The sequence below is a fragment of the Saccoglossus kowalevskii genome, chromosome 14 (genome assembly GCF_978046115.1).
Source record: "Saccoglossus kowalevskii chromosome 14, keSacKowa6.1, whole genome shotgun sequence".
In the NCBI taxonomy this organism is placed as follows: domain Eukaryota; kingdom Metazoa; phylum Hemichordata; class Enteropneusta; family Harrimaniidae; genus Saccoglossus; species Saccoglossus kowalevskii.
This window is the reverse complement of record NC_140654.1, coordinates 20,532,468-20,558,720: the sequence shown is the minus strand read 5'-3', so window position 1 is coordinate 20,558,720 and position 26,253 is coordinate 20,532,468. Positions and strand designations below refer to the sequence as shown.

The 26,253-nt window shown below is 35.9% G+C and overlaps 1 protein-coding gene across 1 annotated transcript; it reads left to right on the top strand.

Moving 5' to 3' along the window:
• The first annotated feature begins 8,973 nt into the window (after window positions 1–8,973).
• Window positions 8,974–18,902, top strand: LOC146734546 (beta,beta-carotene 15,15'-dioxygenase-like). Its single transcript, XM_085507512.1, has 12 exons — window positions 8,974–9,118; window positions 9,323–9,464; window positions 10,174–10,267; window positions 10,631–10,745; window positions 11,097–11,286; window positions 11,616–11,821; window positions 13,583–13,734; window positions 14,602–14,703; window positions 14,865–15,059; window positions 17,167–17,314; window positions 17,513–17,659; window positions 18,841–18,902. Exons 1-12 carry the CDS (start codon window positions 8,974–8,976, stop codon window positions 18,900–18,902), a joined length of 1,698 nt encoding a protein of 565 aa, XP_085363638.1.
• The last annotated feature ends 7,351 nt before the right edge of the window (window positions 18,903–26,253 follow it).

The following is a 26,253-nucleotide window of genomic DNA, read 5'->3' as shown; positions in this document are numbered from 1 at the left end:
CTTTTAGATATCACAAGAGTTAGGATTAGTCAAGGATAGTTTGCAACGATAATATACACATGTTTTAAATTCTAATCCTATCTGCTTTTCTTACAAATTAAAGTGGAATCTGACGGACATATGCTAAAAGAAGGCCACCCCAGGAAACATACATGTACATTGTAATTATGTTGCAGGCATTCAAACAAAAACTCTTACAATAATACGTAATAACATGGCTGAATGAGTCGCAAATGAAATATGTAGTTTACTTTGATCACCTTGTTATACAATAAAATTTGTAATAAAATTGTCATACTCTATAATAATGTTATCTGTATCGTGTTTCAAATAAACCATGTGAATTATCCACTTCATACAGTTCATAACTGATTCCCTGTACGCATATCTCTCACTCATATTGCAATTCAATGTTTAATTTAATCAAGTTCAATATTACGCGGCTGCTTTGCTCTTTGATGTCTTCTTGATTGTAGTAGTTAATCCCGTCAGTCTGAATTGTTATATGCATTTTTGAGTTCCCATGGGAGTGTTACGACACGCCCTTTTTCCGAAATATTATTTTTACTGCTTTGAACATGAATGAAGGTTTAAATATACTCGCAAACTGTCATCTGTCAAGAGAGTCTGAGCTGAGCTTCTCAGATGAAGTTTTCATCAAACAGCTCAATATCTTAAATTTCGGAATTAACATCACAAGTATGGGGTGGTTATAACACAAATATACACTCTCACCCAGGGTGATGGTAGTGCCGATATACAACAATTTTACCTATATTTTCGAGGACACTGATATCAATAGTTCTTGGAAAGATCATTTCAAATTGAACATCGCTTGAACTTATAACAGATGAGATGGTTTGGAGGGATAAACAAATATAGTATTGTTTTATAGAACATAATACTTACCATCACAATTTATGTATTCGTACGTATACAGATCAAAAGGGCGCATCAATTCACTTATGTTGTAAAAATATAAGATGAAACAAAAAATTTAACACAGCCGTCTGACCTTTTGAAAGATATTTCCGAAAATCACCATAAGGTCGAGGGCCAACTGGTGTTTGTTAAATTATGCCAACAGAGAGGGCAAATAATGTCAAAGCGTACAGATTTATATCTCAAAGCGTGCCGACTTATATCTCAACAAACCGGAGGCTACGTTGCAAAATATAAATATCAGCTAAAAAGGTTTACAAATTATAGCGTTTAACAATTTTCTTTTGAATACAACTGCACCGGTCTACTCTGGGTATAAATAAGAATGGACTTAGTTTAAAGAGAATATCTATATTACAAACAATTGACACACGTACAAAATTACACCAGGTTAACGGAGGTAAATTTAATTTAATTTCAACACTAAATTGTCCTTGTTCAACATTCACTATAAAATACACGCGCTTTCAAATTTGAAAGCAGAACAGAAGCATACAATCACAATCACAACCACACTGTCCTCCACCAAATGTACATAGTGCTACAATTACTCAGTGTGGCGTCATCAGAAACTTGACACAAAATGACAATCACGTCTTCTGTTAGCAATATATTTACATATATGTGCAATATCATGAACATATTTAAACATTGAACAGTTTGTAACATACATCACATACTAGTACTAATTCTAACATATATACGTTTAGCTTGCACTTGAATTGTGTGGAAATGGGGAAATACTAATAACCTTCTTAAAATAATGTCAACGCTAATATATCACATGAACAAACATATAGATATACATTCAAGTATTCCCATTGTTGTTAAAACAATTCTGAGGACGTGTAGAAAATATTAAGCACATGCGTTGTATAAGTAATACTTGCCAGTCCTCATAAATCCAAGTATATATACACTGGGGAAAATGAGTATAACTACTCCAATCACAATTGGTAGAATTACGGCATTGCGGTGTTCACGATCGCGTGGTTGCATGATTACAGTCTAAGCTATGATAGGCATGTGGTACACGTATGGCGCATCGACGCATGCGCTATAACATCACAAAAACAGTGAAAAATTTGAGCAATATTGTTATTGTATGAAAAAATTAGGGTGGCCAATCGCTGTGTTGGTTGGTTGATGTAATATCATTAGCTAAACATAGTGTGTAAAAGAAAAAAAGGCTTACTTTGGAAAACGTTGCAGCTAAACATAATATACCAAAACAAATAACATTTATTGTAATTTTAGCTACGAGTGAAAGGCAGGTGTATGAGGTACAATGAACCGTTAATTGGAACTCGTATTACAGCGATGAGAGGTAAAATTAATTGTCGTCCAGCATTGAATAGAATTGCCTAACAGAGACACGTTTGCAGGTTTCGTTTGATTGTGGGTGTGTAGGTTCGAATCGTCATGTTTTTGAATATTATTTACAGAAAAAAATAAAGATCTTATTCAGACTACACATGTTAACGTTGCATTTACAGCGTATAGTGGACGTGCTTCTTCGTTAATCACAGTACTGCGTCTTTCTCGAGAGACGCAAATTACTCAAGAATTAGAAAACGATTTTAAGAATACCTGCGTCTTCTAGTTATACTAATGTACATAAATTATACATCAAACAAAACCAACATATATTACATTACATGTGTGTGTAATCTTGGTAAAAATTCGATATACCCTGTATAAATATAACATCTCAATAATGAAATGATTTTGTTATCACTTATTATTAAATATCTGTAGTCTTTACTTTGTCTTTGTTTAACACATTGCAAGACTGAGACACTGATGGATTTACAATGGAAACTTAATTTGTATATGTTGCTGACTCCACAACTTTAATTTTATTTTATTTAGGGCGCTTCGAATCATTAATTGCAACACACACATAACCTGATGATGAACAACAAATTGAAGGATCTAGTAGAAAATGATGATGTATGTGAGGCCCTTATCAAGAAAGGCAGTGATATCCTTAACACCACATGTACAGCTTCAACGACACAGTTTCTAGTTACAGTCATTTCCAGGTAAATGAAGCGGACCATACTGGAGCAATTCCCAGTGGTTCACTATATTCACCCTAGCACATAACACGGTTCCCGAATTTGTGTTTGGTTTATTTGTTGGTACATTTCCTTCTATACAAACCTAATGCCTCTGCCTTGACCAATGGAAAGTACATTATGTATTCAACTATTATGTGCTCAGTGACTAACTGACTGAAAGACTTATATTCTGTTTAGTGATGAGAGAAAGCTGTAAAAACGGTTTACAAAGCCTAGAAATACAGGCCAAAATTACATGGCTGTACATGAAAAGGAAAGGCCACTGAGAGAATCAAAAGATCTAACATCATGAGTGTGGCAGACCGCAAATTGTTGATACAAATCTTCTAGAATATTCTAGTGTAAAATCCAAATACAGCTGAAATCCGGAAAAATAAGTTTGTCAATGGGTCCAGTAAAAAACATTGACATCCAGCCAAAAACATTATTGAGAAGTTTGGAGAGGAATCAATTGAGAACTCGCCACTCCTGAATACCTAGTCTTAGTGGGGAAAAAGTGAACCACTTTATCGAGACTGATGATGTTTACAAACGTTTTGTATTGTGCCAGGTTTTCTCACCTGGTACAACATACATTATGATAATAGTGGTGGCGTTTATTGTATTTATTTAATTTTTAATTTTAATGAGATCAAGTCAATTTTTACTTCAATTTTCCTAGATTTCCGTCAACCAAATAGTTGTCTTCTTTGAGCTCTCTTTGTTTTGTTTTGTAACCCCAAAAACACATCTCCCTGAATTTTGCAATCTTGTGGTAGGGGTGATTGAACGCCCATATTACCAAATGACTGGGGACCAGACTATATTTTTTATAAAACTGCATAAATCCGTGTGGCTAATCAGAGTTGGCGTATCACGTGATAATTGGTTCTATTGATGTAGAACGCCTTACGAATATGTGAGTTTGCACAAATTATTAAAATAGCCATTTTTACTCTATTTTTACTTTATTACACTCTCCAGGTTGAATTGATGTAACTATTCAAATGTTAGTTTGGTGGAATTGTAGCACGATCTCTGCGATTTGATTGGACAATGCATCCTATGTATTGCCAAAAAGTCGCACTTAAATGCACATATATGAATATGAGCTGTTATGGAATACAATACTCAAATATTGGCGGGAGAAGATGAGGGAGCTGTAGCCTGACACACAAATATGATATATAAAATTGAATCTGAATATCGTTCTTGCTCTCAGGGAAATAGAAATTTAATTTACATGTCCCATGTATCAAATAGAAGAAACAATCGGATTAGATTTCCCCCATTTTAACATTATCGGCGTAACTAACATTCACTAATTTTCCATACTTTAAGTTATTATAGGGAAACAGTAAAGCGGGAACAATATATATTGAAAATTCAAAATGCCCCTGACTCACAAAGTGATCTACCAATGTAGACTAACTTACATTTAAATCAAATTACAATATACTACATTTTCTGCATAATCAATGATTGTGAAATTAGTTGAGAGTAGAGTGTTGTGATATTATTTTGTGTGTTGTAATTGTAATGTACAATGCCCAGTTAGCTAGCGAGGCTAGCCCAGCTGCAGAATTAGGATAGATAGCGTGTATTCTCATTGCGAATTACTTGGGCAAAACAACCGTGAACACGAGTTAATCAGTCTTCACACAGCTCCATGCCAGTGTCGTACGTTACAGTCCAGCTCCAGTGCAGTTCAGCGCAATCGTCGACATGGCAGCTAGCAAATGTTTTCAACTTGAAGATTAGTCTGTCCAATACGGGACTGATAGAGGCAAGACATCTTGCAGTGGTTCTATGCCGTAAACCAACCTGTGTTTCACGAGAAAGAGTGGTTTGCCGAGCTTGTCAATTTCTCTACATGGGCAAGTTTGAAGTAGCGTGAGATTACGGTTAGTGTTTTTGTACACAGTATTAATTCAGACCTCGTCATTTGGAGCTATATAACTTATTTCGTCGTCGATGTTACAGTGTACGACCCAAATCTCGTTGGAACTACATGGTGCAAATTTCGGAACTCGGTAGAGCAGGCAATTCCGAACTGGGATATTATTGTTACTATAACGTTTATTGCAAATTGTTAATTACTCCTGTTAATTGTCTATGATTATTGTGTTATTAGTTATTAAATTAGTATAATTTATTTGTCATATTTTAGATGTGTGTCTTTGTTTGACCTCCAGTGTTGCGTTCTGGAGTGCGGTATATTGACGGCTAGGTTCGCGGGTGACTAACCCGTTCGTAACAGTGAAAAACAAAGTAGTTCTTGGACATTCATTTGAGAACGTTCATAATATTCTGAATACAATACAATTTTGCTAAAATTCAGGTTAAATTTTGTAACGCACATTTCAAGTGAATCCTGAAAACACAGGCATATAAATCATTGAGTTCAACTGTTATGAACCTGACTTCCAATATATCACGCAAATTGTTACTATAAGATAACTGTCAGGGCGCTTCTTAAACAACTGGTTTTATTCGGATGCCTTTATTTATACGACAGGAAACATAAAAAAGCTTGAAACAGGCCAATTGTTCTACTCATCCGCAGTTCACTATTCTGGTAACGTAAATTTCACGATGGTGAATTTATTTCACATTTCTAAAATGTATACTGGTAAGGCAACCTACATCTCACCACAGACATTAGCTAGCCTTTATGCTTATTTTAAACAATGTGGACTGGTATCATAGCGTTTCTAACAAACATGTATTGTATATTATACAACTTACAGTTGATAAAGAAATTATATATTGTTCATATTATAGAGAGCATCAATTTCCTCCATCATGCCATTTAGGTGTGCATTTCATTTGAACTTGGAGCATCGACATTTCCATCAATAACATTTGCAATAATATAGTATATTTATAACTCATTGTAACTATCTAAATGGTATGTTATTTTTGGCGTATAACACTTTTCGAAAATATAACATGACAGCCGCAAATCAAAAAAAATCTAACTACAAGTTTAAATTAATTGAACAGAATGGACAATGCATATTCACAAAATTAACACTAACATACAAAGAGAAAAAATTGATTCCACAGGGAGCCCGGGAACTATGATCAACTTTAGGCACTCCCTGTGAGCGGGGGGGGGGTATCGGCTGGTATCTAGTGTAAGAAATACACAAGGGATGAAAGCACCAGCGAGCTCATATTTTTTTAAACTGGAAAAACAGAACAGAAAGCCAAAGCCTTACCTATATTTTACTTCTATCTGCAGAATAAATCAAGAAAACTGGACTATCTGTAATTAACTAATGTGTATAGCTTTGAGTCAACCTTGTATTTCTACGTGTTCGTGTGAGCAGGCGAGTCAAAGTTCCCTGAACACACGCTATAAGTAACGACGTCCCCACCATGCCAGTGAGTCTCACATGATTAACTCAGTAACATAGGCGGTGGCACGAGATGTGTGCATAAGGGGACAAGATCTGTTCACTAACCTTGCGCCGCAGGCGCGACCTTACACGGGGGTCCGGTGCATGCCCCTCTTAAATTTGGAAATCTAGATTCTCTGAAACGCTATTTTCTAAATTTGAGGGTCACATTTTGCTGATACAAAGGATTTCAGCTTGATTTTGGAGGGGCGACGCCCTTCCAACATTTTTTGAGGAGGCGACCGCCCCTCTGACCCCCCCCCCTATGTGCAGCCGCCACAAAGGTAATACTGATTATGTCAGCTAGGAGTAGTTACTTAGCTGTAAACAAAATATGTTTTTACTTGGATCGATGACACTTAACAACCTACCACTTTGACCATAGTTACCTGACCCAAGCGAACAGCGAACGCTTGACAATATACGAGGGGGAATACAGTAACATACAATATATTTGTCACTCACACACGGATGGCACACGGAAAGTGACGCGGATGGAATACCTGTATTAGGTGATTACTCCATCTATCGTTATTCACACAATAGGTAGTGACCATCAGTTACATCTATAGAAAGCAATTCGGGACGTCGGATGGATTAATAAAATACCAACAGAAAAACATACAGAGTTGAATGTCCATTCGACGTGTGAGGTATCGGCTATTCAGTCTGTCAACGGCATAATATTTACTTAACTAGGTGGGAGAAATAGGGGGCGAATCATCACATCTTCATTACGATGTCGGCTTCATGATCGACAGACATACTGACAAAACATTCCTTCACATTTCGAAATCAATGTTAAACAGACATACAACCTACGATTCATTTGGCATTGGTAGAATTGTTTCAACTGAAGGCGTTGCCCGAATATCATGCTGCCTCTAAGTCCATGTATCTTTCAGTGACTATCCAGTAAATAAACCCAACAGCGTCTTACCTCAAATTGACCTTTTGTATCTGGTCAAATAGTCATCACAGTTTCAGGAGTTATCATATGACCGAACGATTAATCTCTAAAGATAGCGTGACCGATTCATAGTTATTGGCAGTTCTAACACTTCACATCTCTCTTGGTCACCATCGACCAAACACTTACAGGTTGGTACTATATTATTTAAAACGTGACATTGTTTTTAATTTAAATATGATTTGGCGGCACAAAATATAGACAGAATATGCAATATCTGATCAGTGTGAAATTCCCCAGCTGGTCACACTGGTCCGCCCAGAACGCATTTGGACAGATAATACGTAAGATCACAATAGTGATTATTACTGTGTTAGTTTGTAGAAATTGAAAACGATATTTTTTTAATGATGGCACGTACACATTTACATGAGTTTTCAGAGCTGTGACACTGGTCATGGGAGTGTTGTTAATTCAACCCACTTAACATTGATGTAACATAATTATGTGTTTTTTCTACTGGCACTCGCGCTTTCTAACGTTCACATATTTCATTTACGTTGAAATGTGGTATAAAGGAACCAAATATAATTTTTAACATTGAAGTATTTATCAACTTATCATATTATCGTTGACCGTTACAAAGATCACATTCAAGGACGGTGTCACTTAAACCAATAGTAAAATAAGGCATGGGCAATCCCGTTTGTTTAGCCTATCAGTTCTTATATCTAGTAAACATTGCAGAGCAGCAAGATTATCATTAGATCTCATAAAATAACGCGAGATATATTCATATTCCAATCAACTATCGCGAGACATAGATAATTCTTTTTACCTCCATGACCACACTGAAATTCAAAAGTGGCATTTACGGAAGAATTTAGCGAATCTGTGGACGATAGTTACGAACAACGCGTATAACACGTACTATGAAGTCGAACGCGACAAAAGTACCACACCCTAGTTTTTACCGATAACCGGCTTACGCTGATATCCTGAGTGATATCATGTATATGACACCAGCTATCCCATGTTTCGGTACCCCTGAACACACAAAAAAAAACTGTTAATGCACAAAGTGGTATGATCGCTCGAAACGCAGCGAAAAAAATGTCGGAAACCATCCGCAAAATCTGCAACAGTGAGAAATATCGTTTCAAAGTAGCTCACTATATACTATTTGAGGTAAACACTAAGACATTCAGGTACTTACAACTCGCCAAAATGTTGCTCGATTCTTAAAATTCTTACAAAGCTGCAAAGGTCAAAATTTCCAGAACTCATCTCTTTTTTTTTAATATCTGGATCCGTTTTACGACGAAATAGGCAATTTCCGATAAAGCGCGGAATTTGCAGAATATTCGGTGTTCGGTAAACTTCGACGGTTTCTATGATAATACCACATAGCGTGGAACACCTAGCATATACAATTAAGCCCATTAACACCTTAAACAATAGGCGTTGCCAGTCTGTTGTATTAGTAGTCTGAGCTTAAAAAGAACTGATAACATTACTGACCTCGTCTGAGATTTTGAGCGTTGCACTTAATATGTTATATGTTAACAGAAACATTAAACACGTTAAAATTACTGATACTCCTGTTAACATATGTCACATTGCTTTCAGGATGTTATCTCGTATGCTATTCAAAATGATTGTGTCATGTCTGTTTGCATCTATGGCAAATTGCTGGGATGTACCAGACAACATATACGATACTTACTTCGGGACAATCTCGAGGGAAAGACCGTATATGCCGACTGAAATACATGGAGAGATACCAGACTGGATTGAAGGTATGACAAGTATTTAAAGGGCGGTGGTCGTCGCGCAGCGCGTGTTCGGATTTTATGTAAATAAACAATGTATTTTACACGCGTTGTATATCGTCGCTATGAGTCCCCCTTTAATGTTACGCATAAGCTCATGGGTACAATTAGTTAATAAAGTCGTGATTAAAACGTAATTTTTCAGTAACGTACACTTACCAAATTTTACAGGGTACTTTTTAAAGCAGTCTGGTGGTACATATGGTAACTGGAGTAACCCTGAACTTGGATCCAAAATTACCCACGCGTTTGATGGATTAGGAACAGTGGCATCGTTTAAAATGCGTGATGGTATGGTGGAATACGGAACTAAGTATGTTATATATCAATCGATTCACCCATATTCTCTTCAGTAATAAAATGATTAAACTGGTATTAGTTCTATGCTAGCGGGTTCGCTTGCATTGTCTCGTCTTATATCAGGCATCGTATAATGACGTGTGTTTTGTTCTGAGTTTGGAAGAATGAAACTTACCAACGTTCTCTTTATTCCCAATATTTTGCCCCCATATTTTCGTCGTTGTTGATGATAGTACAGTTAGATGAACATGTCAACAAATAAATATGACTTCGATTGATGTGACAGTGTGATAATCGATATTTCTCGATTTCAAATTCTTCTTAAATTCGAGTGAGTGTTTTGCTCAATCATTTAGTTTCCGAATTCACACGCAATTCACAAATGGATGGCAGCTTCAACAACACGCTTTCCTGTAAAATGTTTACGATATTGCGTTATTGTTTTTTTATGGTCAATATAAATAATATCTATTTAGTATATTCATCCTCACGTCTTTCAGGGTGTATGTTTGAAATCGCGAAGTTTCAAGTGATACCTTAAATGGTAGTCGCCACGCCACGCATGCGCGAGATATAGGTCAAAAACAAAAACATCAATACTGGTTAATTATCGAAATTGTGAATACTATGGCTCAACATGAAGCTAGATTTGTGCTATTTGTAAACAACGAGCATTTTCCGTGAAACCACATTAGTACATTTGTGTATGTTCATTTTTCCAGATTTTATTTGACTCAAAGCTATAAAACGTGGGATTATTATGAGTGGGATATGGACGTATCTAAGGTCGCTTGGGCAACGACGTATTCTCCTATTGTATGTATAGTTAAATCTATAGTTACCTGAGTGAACATGAGTACTCGGTCTCTTGAATTGCGACAGGAATTGAAAATTCATTAAAATAAGTCGCACAGTTTTCGTTATACCAGAATAAAGTAATGATGTAAATGGGTCTAAGTGACGCATGTGCAGCTGACACAATCGATATTGTTTTCATTTGTAGTCTTCATTGCATGGGAACTGCTTTTTTTTACATATTTGATATAGTCGATTTGAAAGCAATGTCCCACATATCTACACCATTTTCACATTACTGAACACTTCCTCACGCCGACTTATAAAGAAACACAATATGCCAATCATTCTTTACTGTTATTCTGTGTTCACGTTCTCATGTAGCACCAAGAACAGTTCGAAAAATGGTCCATTTTCAGCGATTATTCTGCCCTTAATCCAAATATTGCTTTCTGGAAGATTGGAGATAATGTCGAAACCGTGACAGAAGCTAGTTTTGGTTAGTTACCGGTATAGTTTTTAAAATCTTTGTGTATATGCATTAAGACTGTACAACTACGGTGGTGAAACATAACAAATATTGGGTTGTAATATTGGAGTTAAAGCTATTTTGGTTAAAGCTATGGAGTTATGATGGACAATAAGCCATAAACAGCGCTTGTAAATTATATTTTTTGAACAAAATCAAACGACAGCAGCAAGACGAACGAGGCACATTAAACGCACAATTCATTTTGTTAGTTTTGACGTACATTTGATCACAGCGCAAGGCTGAATTTTTCCGAATCTATCTATCTAATTTCCTTATTGCATGTGCTTGAATATATACATGTTAACATGTCATTCATAGGACTATGGATCGATCTTGAGACTCTTGACACCAAGGGAGCATATCCGTTCAAAGATGTTAACTTCGGGCTGCCTCCATATATGGTGAATTTGAATAATCCGGCACACGAACACACTGACGCTGACGGTGTAACACTGTATAGTTCTGCACTCATGTTTGATATGCGTGATAGTGAAAACATCAATGCGTGGTATGTATAATATAAAGTAAAATATATTGTATATAAGTGCATATTGTTATTCTGTCACAGAGGGCGCACTAGCTCTGCAAAAAATGTTTACAAGTAATAGGCACGAGACCATGCTTTGTGTGGAGGTTCCCGAGATGAGTGCATTGCGCAAAAATTTAAATGTATAAAATAATGTGCCCGAAAATGATTTCCCAAAATAAACCACAAACAACTGATGCGTCAATATAATTGTGTTTGTACAACACAAACACAATTACTTAATTAAATAATTTATTCATTAAGTTTTTATGCAGTGTCGTGAATAAATTTATTCATTAATATATTCAAAGGCGAATGGTGTATAAAATCCAGAATGACGAACGGATACCTTTAGCGTCTTACTTAGCAGGCGGTCCCTTCAATCTGAGCCAGTGCGTGGATGATGGTTACCCCGACTTTGATCTACCCGGTGGTTATCTCCATTCTTTTGCTATAACTGAGAATTATTTTATTATTCCAACATCGAATTTTTTCATGGATGTATGCAAAAACCTACGTGAGTTGACTATATTGTTTACTACATTGGTATTTGTATAACAAAATGAAATAACCAAGAAGTCAGACTTTTTTACAGAATACACAAGTACTGAATAAATAATCATTCCTCACTTTTTTTTTCACAAAACAATTCTGTTATTTAAACATTTATGCACGTTTATCATGGACTTGAATCTTTAACATTTGTTCACTTGCTAAACATTGATGTTTTTTTTTCAATCGATGTAGATTTGTTAGCGTGGTTTCGATAATCAACATTATCATTCTGCACATGTTTTTAAAGCTATGAAATTACTGAAACACAATTTACAGACACTGTGAAATTCAACTGGTTCGGGAGATCATGATGCGTGATTCCCTTTGAAAAACGTTATTGCCACGTAGGGATAATTCTGAAGGGCGACTATGAATTCGCACATTTTCTGAATGAAATTTTACGCATACAGCACAATGTATATTACAGTGTATATGCTGGAAAATGCATCTCAACACACTATATGTTTACTGCTCACTTGATTGAATGGAGTCAACCTTTCTCTCCCTAACTGTGGCCTTCTTCAGTGAATACAAATGATAATGAAATTGTATCATTATAACTGAAAATAACAGGGAAAATATAAAATGAAAACGAAATAAATCTCAAAAAATGTGAAATTGTAACAAAGAAAACTAAAACAAATGCTGTAAAACATCATGCCGCAGGGGTAGGAGTGTATGATAGTAGCTCTTAGCGTATGATGCGCCCTCACTGTCCACTATTGATCCTTTGGTGTATGGGTAGTTTGCTTGCAGCCATTTTTCCATCGAAATGGTTCTAGTTTTTTGCGTAGCTTGTTTTCGCATTTATTTATTTTTTATTACGCCTATAAATAATATGTCGTTTATAGGGTGGTCGATGCTATTGAAATGTATGGCTACTGATGTGTCTAGATTGAGTCATACTGTTGCAAGTTGGTTGTTAAATCTGTCGTTTCTTTGTCTCCCCTACGTATGTGATTAAATATATTACATTTATAATGTTGCATTTTATGTGATAATTTACTCTGATAAAAGCTAGTTTTGTGTGAATATTTACATATTTAACATCAAAAACTTCAATATTAAACAAATACCACGTTCCCATCTTTACGTACTGAATCAGTCACTAAGTTGTCAAAAATGCCGGATCAATATGAATTCTGACATAACATTTTTAAATGATATGCAAATGTGGTGAATATGTCGTCTACGAAACATAAATTATACGAAGTGGTTGGATGATGGTGAACATGATAATAGTAATTTGTGGAGTTTTGTCCATATATTGCCAGGTGCATTATTTATTTGTGTTAAACTGAAAACTATTGTTATTAAGTATAAGTGTTGGTGAAAGTAGAACCTGTGATCAACGGCTTCCTGGAAAGCAATAATGCCTTCTGTAATACTAGGTACAATTGTGTAGAGGGCCATCATATCAAGTGTCGCCATGTGATTCCGTTGAAGTACCTTGCCCAAATCTCGTAGGCGTATAGTGTTTCACATTAGTGTTATATTGTACTTGCAACTATTTTACAATATACATTCATTAAAACCACTGGTTGTTCAGTTCTTGCTAATTATTTTTGAGGAAGAAAAAAAACAGGCTCAACGACACATATATATATATATTGTTGGACTTTGTTTTAAAATAATAAATGGTTATTTCCAGTGAACATGTTATCAATTGTACGTGGTAGAGCGTTTATAACATAAACTATTGACTGAAAATTTCCTATTTCAGTGTCAGACCCAGATGATCCAGTACTTCCCACCTTTCTGACCGGTTATGAATTTCGATCAGATATTCCGACGAGATTTGTCTTCATAAGCCGTGAAACCAATGACGTAGTAGGAGAATTGTCCACACCAGATGGGTTGTTTATAACACATCAGGTATGAAAGACTGAACTACTGATGAATGGCTAAACATTATTTTAGATACATCATTTACAATAAATAGTTAATTTATCAGGCGATATATTATTATATATATTTATTTATGCCAACTGATTAGTTTAACACAATAGCTCAATTCAGCTATACAGGTGATTGGTTTGTATTCTGACGTAGAATTCTTATCTATACCATGGCATTTCTAAAACTGAATGTTATGAGTGCATATGCTCAAATTTAACATGATGTGTGAATATTGATGTGCTGGTAGCAAAAGAATTCATTCTGAGCATTATCCATATATATTTATTAATATAAAATGTATAGACTGGAGACATCATAATTGCCTCCCAAATCAAGCTGAAACTCTTTGTATCAGCAAAATTTACTTCTAGAATTGCAGGAAATAGCTTTTCAAAGGGTCTAGACTTCAACATTTTTCAAGGTGAGCATGCCACCGGACCCCCTCTAGTAAGTTCGCGCCTCTGGCGAGAGGAATAGTGAGCAGATCTCGCCCCACCATGCAAAGTGTTATGCCGCCGCCTCTGTAATTTGAAATTTATTTAACTATTATGTACGCATATAATCGGAAAAAAATGCAAACATTTTTATATTTTGATTAAACATACTATAGTCCACCATATATTAAACGAATCAGATATTATTACTTTAACACAACATACAAAAGCAGAGTTGATTTTTTGATTAATTTAATCTACTAATTCTGTGTTTTTCATTATCTGTCGATTGTATAACGGGAAAATATCGTTTTATGGTAAAGTAATGAATCATGATAATAAGCTATCACTATTGAGATATATACATGTGGATAAACAAAATAATTGATGATTAATTTGTGTGTTGCAGCTCAATTCTTATGAACTGGATGGCAAAATGTACTTAGATATGTTGACATACTCGTGGGATGTATACAGATATTTCGATTTGGAAGAAATTGTAGCTGGACCAGTAAGTTATTTCATAAACATCAATTTGCAATGTTTCATGCAAGCAAATATTTTTGAGCACAACTATACATTAAATGTTGGCGATCTGCCTATAGCTACTATTATAATTTGACAAACTTTCTGACTAAGTTTTGCAATATTACAATCATTGTTTGTATCTAGGGCACAAAGAGAACAGTGGTAGAGCGGTTTGTAGTTGATATGAATGATTGGACGCTTATTGACAGAATTGATCTTTATCCATCGGGCTATCAAGTTGTTGATTTTTCAACCATCAACTATTATAATTATAACACTAAACCCTACACGTATGCGTACATGGCAGGCTTAGACCCAGTACCAAATACGGTTATCAAGGTAAGTTGATAAATTATTTGTATGCTATACAGGGATGGTACAATGCAGTTTAGTGATCGCAACGATACAAGGTCAATGGGAATACAATGAGCCCGTTGTCTCTTTGGCAAGATACATATGTGTTTAAATCCCGCCAGTGGTAGTAATGAACAAGAACTGTTTTTCTGCTGTTGTTCTTCTCGCACTGTTATCTTTTGTCAGTAAACATCGATTATTACATGGATGCTAACAACCTATTGTTTGCTATTCACATTCGCTTGTTTATCTTGGTGTACAGCCTCACTTTCGTCACAAACTAAAGAAATTGTGATGTTAACATGAGACCGGTCACTGGTAGCATAGTGGTTGTCGCTCCAGACTCATGATCGGTAGACCCATGTTCAAATCCTACCTTAGGCTGAACATCAAAGGGTCAACCCCTACCCTGGGTGAGTGTGCCACAGACTCAATGGGAAGGCCAATTCCACTGGCCGAGATTCATTCACTAACGAATGCGACTTTGGGGGAACCTTTGTTAAGGTCCGCAGGTGCTTGTGTTCGACCGAGCCTGGTTGACGCCAGGATAGCGCATTAAAAATTGCCATTTGACAGAGAGATGGCCACACAGCCCTGTCATGTAGTCCCAAACATGAATATGACTTCTGTGGCAAAATGCACTATGTGTCAGCACTAGCACTTGCAATTTGCACATACAAAAAAAAAGTCAGGAGAGACAACGGTGACATTCAATGTCCAGAACTGTCGCCTGGCACAAAAATATTACTTAAAAAAAAAAAAAAAAAAAAAAAAAAAAGAAATTGTGATTCCCCAGTTAAGTCACAAATGTCTTCAGAATCTATCTCCGACTGCAACAAAATGTACCACCTCAATAATGAATTGAAGGTGTTAATGTATAAACGCAGGTTTTTTTTAAATGCAGCTTTATTACATACAAAACATGCTACACATTTTAAAAGACCAGAGCATACATGAGTTTATTAAATGTATTATCTTCGTTTTGGTAATTCAGTTGGTGAAGGCGTTTCAAATTCGACTAGCTCCCAGAAATTATGTCAAATTTACGTTTAGGGAATAATGTTTGTCTTCGTTGTTGTTGTCGTCGTTGACTCCGTCTCAAGTTTTATGTCGTATGGTTACAATAACACAAACATTTATTTTTCCTTCCTTTCAACTTGGATATTATATTAACTAGCCCACGAACTCAACCAAATTCAAATATGGAACATGTTGTATGTTTATTTTTCCAAAATATTCTTTAAATTTCAATTAAAATAGTTTTATTCCTTTGGTTACAATAACCCAAAATGTTTTATTTGATCATCTTCAAATTTGAGAGTCGGTTTCGTTATGAAATTCTGGTGCAACTATCAATTGTAATTTTCAAGGATTAAGTGAATTAAACGTACAATCCACAATTCAATGAGCAAAACTACAAGAGAACGTGGATCTTATAAGTAAAATCTTATAAGCTAATCAACTTCCAACTTTCCTTAATAACTACAAAATACAAGTTGGGAGAATGAGTTATGTGTATAATCGTTCACCCAGTACAGCTTTTATGGACACTTATAAAATGGTCACATCTATCACATCAACGGATCGATTATTGCTTTTCAATATGTAAATTAGTGGTAAAGTAAATGTAATACTAGTAGTATCCGACGTCGTCTTTTACACTAATTATATTTTGTAATAATTATTTATAGCCTTGTTAGTTATGCGAATTAAGAATATTTTTAGTATGTTCCACCTGGGTTAGAATTCCAAAATGTAAACAGCGTTAAACCATAACTGTCTACATATACAAGTGCCCACGAACATGTATATATTATATAAATTAAATAAATACCCTGTACCCAATAACCGTGAATGTGGGACATAACATCAAATTGGCGTCGTTTTACTGAATAAAGAATAAATCATTTACATAGGTTTATGGGACCGGAGTTTTAAATGTTCATAATAATTTGGTATTAGTTCAATCTTAAGTTATGCACAGGTGTGCTGACGTTGACTTTATATTGACTTAAACACGAACCCAATTATATTATATTTATACACATATCATTGAGATTAGTTATGAATATTTTTTATTTATTGCACACAGTTGAACGTTGAAACAAAATCAGCACTGTATTGGGGTCCATACGATGGTTTGATAACAAGTGAGCCAATATTTGTCCCTACTCTTGACGCCGTTGACGAAGACGATGGTGTTGTACTTGTCGATGTACTGGACACACATACTGAGACAGGTAACGCTAGCTTTGTATTCTAAACCGATGTATATGATAGCCATGTTAATGCAACATATTTATGTAGTTAATGAGCAATAACTGTCAATACGAACATTCACGAAGCCTGAATACATAGACAAACATTATTTACCTTAGTTAATTCGAGCTATATTATGTTTTACGAGGTAAACCTAATGAGTTACGTTCGTTTTACAGGAATGGTCATAGTGCTGGATGCGAAGGATTTCTCCGAGATCGGCAGGGCGATTTCGCCTGAACTTTTGCCGTTTGGTTTACACAGCAAATTTGTTGCTCAGAAAGTGGAGATGAAAGAGCCACCAATATCTCGTAGCGGGAGTGCTAGTATACAATTCAATATTTGGATAATGTGCTATGTCTTTCTATTGTATTGTACATATTGATGATTCATTGGCATATCTAATAGTATGCAATGTCTGCAACACAACTACAACGATAAGTGCCAAGTTTTGCTAAACGTTTCGACAGGTTTATTGAAATATACATATAAAATACAAAGTTAAATTAGAATATTTTACAAGGAATAATTAATTCATTAATAGTTGCTGAAACAATGTGCAGATCCATGAAACGCCTAATAAATTGTCAATAAATTATTCTTTAACTGTAGTTTTTTAATTTTCACACGCAAATGTTGTGAAATGTAGATTGCGATATTTTCCATCTTTTGTGTAAGAATATATGCTGTTGATTCACAAACAGATAAAATGATGCTTTCAATGCCCGTTATGGGCTGTTCAATCATATTTAAGTCATATAGAACACTTTACTAAATGGACCTTAATTGGACCATTAAGTTTGTTAAGTTTTTACCCCGGGGGCGGCAAATGCTACTACTGAATGGAATTACTAGCTTGCTGTCATGTTCCGCTTCGGACCATTATTCAGTTGAATAATGACTTCCTTATAACTTGCCTCATATGTCTATCTTAATATTGTACAGTAGGGTGTGGTATGAAGTAATATGTTGCTGTGCAAAGTCCTATGACGTGGAAATCTGGACAGTTTGGCCTCACAACCAATTCAGGCTCCTTCCACCACCCCTCTGCTATCCCATGTTTTCCTCTCAATAACAGATTCTGGATTGAAATCATGTTTCAAGGTATCTAATCTTTCTTCTATATTGGCCTGCTCGTTTCTCAACATGATCATATGCTAACTTGCATTCATCAGCCTGGCATGTCTGCCATACATGAGGAAGGAAGGGGAGATATTCTGTTACACCACTTTTTCTACAGTTATTATTATGCATGCACTAAAGGTCCAACATGCTGTCACCAGTCCTGATTCTGTTCTTCAATCAAAGAGCTTAACATACCGAGGAAATTCTCATTGAAACACTCATGTTGGCCATTTTTTTGTGGAAGTCATTGTCTTGTATGAGACTTGGCTACACATGTCATTTCAAATAGATGTTAGTATCACTCCAATTTCAAAATTCCTCTCACTCATGGTCTGACTTACTCGTGTTTCTGCTGCGAATTTTGTTGTTTTGTTCATTGTAGGTAGAGCTAAAGCACGTGAAGTCGTGAGTTCTCATTATCATATCCGATCAGCCTTTTTCTAGAGTGCGGTAATCTATGCTCAACATCTCAAGTGACCTTGTAATCTTGATATTAACCGATGGAAATTTAGCTCTCCCATCAGCAGTGACTCTGCACCTGGCACACTTTTATAGGATCGCACTTTTCTCGCCACATCTCTTGTCATCTTTCAGTGCATCATCAGCTTTACTGGATCTGTGCAGCACACTATTTCTCAAACCTAGCTTTTCCCATTCCTCAAGGGCAGTCTCCACATCAGCATGCTCAGCTATGTGTTCTCTGTTATCAAGTCTGCACCCATTCAAAGAACTTGTACACTCTTTCAACCACTGATCCCCATGTCAGGTATCATATATTTTGAGGCACTTGACAACCATAAGAACTTGGTTCAGCTAATGCTGAGGCAATGCAGGTGATGCTACACACAAAACTCCGCACCTGGCATTGTAACCACCAACTGACTCCGGCATACAGCAATCACTTCTCAGATGTCATAACCTCTTTCTTGGGCTCAGCTGGTGGTCGCAAATGGATATTTGCACTCCACAGTTCACTCCAACTCAGGCTTATGGACTGCATGTTTGTTCTTATTACCTCACGTGACATATAAACCAATAGTAATTCCATACAAGGGCATTGCTATTTTAGTAACATTCTTCACCCATTATTGTTTTCACATCTTTTTCTGGCATTAGCCATACCTGCAGGGCTACAGTCATGGCAAAATCTATCCGTACTCCATCTTTGGGAACATTATGCCCTCACCTCTTTCCTGAAAAATTGACATTTATTAGCTACAACCTTCAAACAATTGTCTCAGCCTCTCAAGATTATCAAGGAATGAGACACTACATACAACCACATCATTTTGTTACACTAGACATGTCCTAATTGCCAAGTCAGCAAGACACTTCCCATCACCATTTGAAAGGGGCTGTTTCTCTTTACATATGAATAATGTAAATTTGAATTTGAACACTTTCATTTAGATTATCTGGTGTAAATAAATAAATACAAAGGGGCTAGCGCTGCCTGAAAGACCCACATGAAGACTGTTGCACTCAACTGATGGGACAATGTCACACTCATCCATACTCATTTGCCAGTAACCAATTTTTACGTCAACAGTTGAGAACCATTCAGCACCCTTGTGCATCCATGATCTATTCTATCCTGGGTAGTGCTTAGACATGAATAGCTTCATGTTTAACGAATGCAATATGGGCAACATATGAACTGTTTAATTCCCTGATTCTCCACTGTCTAGCATTCCCCTTAGGATCTTTTTAACACACATCTGGTATACATATTATAATGCAGGGCTTTGCTATATAAACTATAGCATACTGTTAAACATGACTAATTTTTCATTTGTATTTCAAGTACATGCGTTGGCTTGTCCTATGTAGGCGCGTCCGTACTTCTGCCTATATCTGTTAAAGCATTGAGGGATTATCACCTCGTGCAAGAGTACTGGAACACAGAAAGTATGACAATGCTAACAGCGTCACCGACCGTCTATGGCTGGGGCAGTGAATCACGACAGTGAATAGTTGAAAAAACTACTAAATGCCATTGGACAAAGTTATATTAAATCATCTATAGTAGGGCCCTACTATACAATTGTTTGGATGGGTATATTGAATTATATGGGGAGATTGAGTTTTAGGGTTATGGTTCAGGTCAGGGGTGAGGAACTCTGTTGTTATATTTTTCTGAGAGCTCTATATAATTAATCTATTTATTGAGAACTTATGTGTTTAATTTGCTGTGTTAAAAGGGAACCTCTCAATCCCATGGATTGCATCAAATGTTTATGGGTAATTGAGTCTGCCTCTGTCCACTAAATAAATGAATGCTTATCTTTCCCCTGTCGCGCTAATCCTGAAGCACAGCCTCTTTTGTGCCCTTGAATGTGACAACATTCGCCTTACCATTAATTTTAGTTATAGTTATTTTATTACCATAGTGTACTTGCAGTTTGCTCATCGTCATTTTCTTGATGAAAGTTAGCCATCTTAACCTCGTCGTGTGGTCTACCGTTTCTTGTCTATGGTATATTTTCTTTTCTTTATTGTACGTAAATTTACATATTCAGTGGTATATAGTATCAGCAGCAAGTAAACCATGGACACTCATAATTCTTGACTGTACACTGGTGGACCATAAGTCATGTTTTTCACTACATGTTGCTAACCACATTTCATTGTAGACCATGGTGGTTACTGGGAAGATATCGTGCCCCCCCTCCCGTTCTTCGAAGTTGATGTTTATATGACAAAATAAACAATTAGTGCTGGAATTTTCTTCAGCTGAATACAACAGAGAATGACGAGTACTTGGGCTCTGGATCTGACTTCTTTCTCCTGAAGCTTGGACTATATTAATAGGTTTGCAATGAATATGACGCAGGTTTGATGGACATGTTGCCCAGGTACAGTGTAGATAGTAGAGTTATGTCGTTCACTGTGAATAGGATTTCCATTGAATCTTCATTAACATTGTAGTAGTGTTGTTGACATTGAACCTGAAATAAATATTACTAAATAAAACAAATACCAACCGTATGTACCTGCATGACAAGTGTATCAAAGTGTACCTGTGCGTGATTCAACTCAATGAAATAACTAAATACAACATAAGACGTTAATTTGGCAGCCATACAGATTTATGCAAATAAGTCAACCATTCCAAAAAAAAGTGAAACAAATTCCCATGCTCAAAAATGGTTAAAATGACACCTAAGAGGAATGTTATAACAAAATGAAGCTATTATGATAATTCTGAAATGTGCAAAATAGCTGGTTTTAATTTATGCAAATTAGACAAACATTCACTCCGTATATTTTCTTTGACTTTTTGTATGTGGGTCTGAGGACCATTGCGGAAGGCATACTCAAAAAAAATCTGTTGCAATTAGATGACAGAATTTCCTATTATTTTTGCAAAATTGACTGGAATATTTTATTATAATATTATTTAATAGGCTATTTGGGAAGCTATATACAACATTGAACAACATTCATACTAAAAAAATAAATAAATTCGAGTAAAATTATGCATGATGAAAGATTTATCTTCAATCAATTAATTTTAGGTTCGATCATGTATTAAAAATTTTATGTTTACGTGGTGGCCATTCAGTCATAAATGCGATTAAAATTAATTAATAAATTTATTTATTTATTTATTTATTTATTTATTTATTTATTTATTTATTTATTTATTTATTTATTTATTTAACACTCTCAAATATCTCATAAATCCTTGGCTTTATTTATATTGCGAAATTACTGCGTTGATAATAACCATAGATGTCAAATATTTTTACTTTTAGATTGAGATACAGTTTTTCATGTCAACATTATTGAGCTTCTGGGAACTGACACAACACAGGTCCGATAGCTTTCAGTTTTTCTGCACTCCATTATCGTAACTTATATTGGCTTAGACGTAGTTGAAACCATACTCACTCGAATTGAATTGGAAATAAGGTTTTCAAGGTCACCCCTAGTCCTGATCCATTAGAGCTTTAGTCGACCTGCATTGCCAGAAATGAGTGGACAAGATGGCCGACTTCCGCCCTGGCCAGTGTTCCCCAGTCAAATAAACATCACAGGATGTGCCATAGAGAATGCATTGCATAAACATATATCAAAACAAAATTTAATTTTGAGTTTATATTTTTCATTTTTTCACTTTTGTGTGCTTTGTAATAGACAGGTGACGTTCCAAGCTTTCGATATGTTATAGATGTTTTCATTAAAACTCCACCATTAAATGCCCAACTTGCCGTAAAACCTGATGATAAATCCTATACTAGCCCAGTGTATTACCAATGGGCGATGTGTATTTGTGTGCCAGACTCTATTTTTAAAAATAATAAAATGCAGTAATGCAGCTGACTGTTCAAGTTTGTTTGTTTGCTTCGTTCTGGATACTCTCAGGTTCAATGAACACGGCGACGCAGTATTCGCTGCCCAAATTAGAGTTAAAATTGACGCATGTTTTACACAGATGTACGATCCAGTTGTTAGCAAATATAACTGTTTTAATCCAATTAACAACAGGAAGTAACCTGAATCAAGATTTATTTTATGTCCGTTATTCCATGTTAAAAATTATCCCATTTTTCGAACGCAAACCACTATCGCCATACTGCTTTTGATGCTGAAGGTCAGACCACAAGATCAATATATTGTATCAGCCGTTTTTCCTCTTTATAAAGAAGGGGTTTCATCACACTGTCTGTCCGTGAGTTGTGTATTATTCCATGACAGTCTAGACTTTTGTTTTATGATGCGTCAGACCACAGTCCCTCAAGGTGTTGAGAGACTGTGGTCAGACAAGCGTAATTTGCATACCAATCGCTGTTGACGACCACAATGATATTTACAAGATTCGTCTGTCCACATATTTTTGTATTAAGTATATAACAGGTGACTGTCTTCAATGCCATCTTAAGAGTGTACCTAAGGGTATCCCGTTCTCTGGTAACCACAACCATTTATTACATGGTTTCATATGATCAGCTAACAAATACAAGTGGGCACAGAACAAATGAAACAAAAGATTACCTCACTTACTATTGTTTCCAACCCAAAGCTGTGAACTACTTAACATAACAATATACTCTCAATTAGGCTAAACAATAGACCTTTAAAGTCTATGACATCATCCGTTGTCTCGAATAATTTTGCATGTAATTATAGTCACTGCAATGGGATAGATAGGAAATCTCTACTTGACCAGATTCTATTGTCTATTTCTGGCAATGAAAGAAAAGAGAAAACGATGGTTCTCACTATAAAATTTAGCACCGAGTACTCATACTGAGTATACCCTGATATCAGTTAAAGCTATACGTGTACAGTTTTTAAATTTGTAATGTGATTTGCCCTTTCGATCCAGACTATTTATCATGGAGCAGTGGTGATTCGCATCTAGTCATTAAATATTCATTACCCCTTTGTCAGACAGTTTTAATGTATTCTAATTCTCTCTATTCATGACAATTCTTTAGAACATCGACCCAGACTACCTCTTTGAGCAGAGGTGATTCCCATAAAGTGAATCAATATTGAATAAGCCTTTGTTAGTCAGTAGAAAATTTTTTTTATGCAGTGACAACAAAAGACTAAGTTATGTACCAGACGATAAACTGTTTACTTTCAGACTGTTGACTGGTTAGACAACCACACGTATGGCTTATAAAAGAAGAGTCAAAATTGGTAAGCGTTTTTAAATCTGTCTTGTGTAGTTTTTGAGGTGTTTCTAAGGTTATCAGCTTCACAGAATGAACCAGATTTTCGACTTAGCTTGCAACGGTGCATAAACGAACAAATCTTTTGAACAAATCTTTTTCAAACAATTTTAAAGTTGTCATGTTACAGGACTGGCTGTTATGTGCCTGCTGTCTTGTGTAATGTCGTATTATTATTGGTGCCGGCGAAACGGTAAGAATAATATGTATGATGTACGCTGAATATTATAAAGTATGTATAGGATGAAACCTGACTACGCAGACTCTACTGGTATTCCAGCGCAGGATGAAATGACGAGTCCGCAGATGTGTTACACAATTCGTTGAGTGAGCGCTGACCTTTTGGAATGTGTGGTCACTGTTCTCAGACAGTCTGCATACTAACATTAAAATCACGTCCAACATGTAGGTAACATTTCCATAATGATTAACTTATGAATTTTCAAAATCTAAAACCAAAACAAAAAATAGATTGATATAGTGCCCCAAAGCAATTGTCAATTTGTCCTTTCATATTTGGCAGAAAAAAAGTGATGATCGGATTCATAAAAAAACGATTACTGGTGTTATCAACTAGCCTGGTCTTCTTAACAACAAATCGTGTAGGACAACAACGGAATATCAGCTTTGATATCATGTAAAATTTGGCAGACGAGGTCGAAAAGTCCAACTAAATTAACGAAATAGTCAAAACTCAATATTATGAAACTGGGACGAAATATGCTATAATATCATTCGAAAGACTAAAAAATCACAGTGACACAAATGGCAGGCTTGAATGTATGCAAACAATGGAGACAACAGCCCCGCTCCTCCCTTAACTTGAAAACAAACAAACAAACAAACAAACAATACTTTACAAAATGGCAGACAGAAAGCAATTTTCGACAGTTACTGTCTTCAGTAGCGGATAAAAGTAATGTTTTTTACTTGAATTCTCCTATTGGTGAATCCGTATTTGATGCCATTATGTCAGCATCTACACCGAGTTTACACGAGTGTACACGAGTGTACACACGTGAATGTACTAGCGCTTATACCTGCAAAGTCTTAGGTGATGCACAGTCCCTCAACACCCGGTTGGGAAACGCTATTGTTCTAAGGTGTTAATCCCCCGATCGCTGGTAACAGTGCGCGTTATGCTTGTGGAGTGAAGCCGATGACGTCATAGCATCACGGCGTCTTTCTGAATTTGAATTGTCTTCCGTTCTGCTCCAGTGAAACTTGTGCCGTTTTATACAGTTTATTCCGAAATTATTTCTAGATACGCGTGTAATAGTACTCGTAAAGACTTTCTGATAAGGTACGTGTAATTTAAAAGGTATATTCATTGAATTAATTTAACAAATCGAGATTTCAATTTCAGACCGTCACAGTCACCACCGGTCATTGCAGAGTGGCGTGTTATGGCGCCACTGTACACAAAGTTTCAACCCTGTGAAAATGCGTTCCTATCGGTAAAACGACCAAATTCATCATATTTATGTAGTTTGATATTTAAATTGTTCCCCAATATAGATTATTTTGTGTAGACGCAGCATTAAGGGGTTCATTTCAGTCGGCTATTTTACCGTTAGTTTTGCCCCGTAGATACTTGTATTCACCACGAAGCAAGATGTTGGTCGAGTACCGCTCGAAGAAAACGACTGTTCAAAGTTTTTTTTTAAATATTGATGCCTAAGATTGTTGATGACCATCGATATATATGTTAGAAATAACTGAATCATTTTGGTGTTGTCGTATTCCGATATTCTCGTCAGAAAATCACTGTGAATTTATACCATACAAAATTTGTTGATGTTATTTCAAGATGGCGTTTCGAACGACCATAGTCGATGTTATGGTGCGAGTATCTGAATTTAGCAACCCTCCCAAACACACTTTTCCGACTTCAACTACTATTTTATTAGAATTAATATTAAGGTTGAAGTTCAAAAAAGTGCCCTATGCTGTTTTTATTATTGTTGTGTTAATTCTCAATTTGTTTTTTTCAGATCAAACTTAGATCGTGTTTGTAATTGTCATAGCAGTGATTACAAATTTGGTATCAGTGGTGAAGCCATACAAAAGTTTGCCAGTATGCCATACAAATTAAATAAATGGAAACGCCC

What these genes read in the sequence shown, in the direction of transcription:
- LOC146734546 (XM_085507512.1), top strand. Translation starts at nt 8,974, where the DNA reads ATGATTGTGTCATGTCTGTTTGCATCTATGGCAAATTGCTGGGATGTA. An exon ending in GGATGTATGCAAAAACCTAC is followed by an intron (nt 11,822 to 13,582) that starts GTGAGTTGACTA and finishes TTCCTATTTCAG; the next exon opens with TGTCAGACCCAGATGATCCA. An exon ending in GGTTGTTTATAACACATCAG is followed by an intron (nt 13,735 to 14,601) that starts GTATGAAAGACT and finishes TGTGTGTTGCAG; the next exon opens with CTCAATTCTTATGAACTGGA.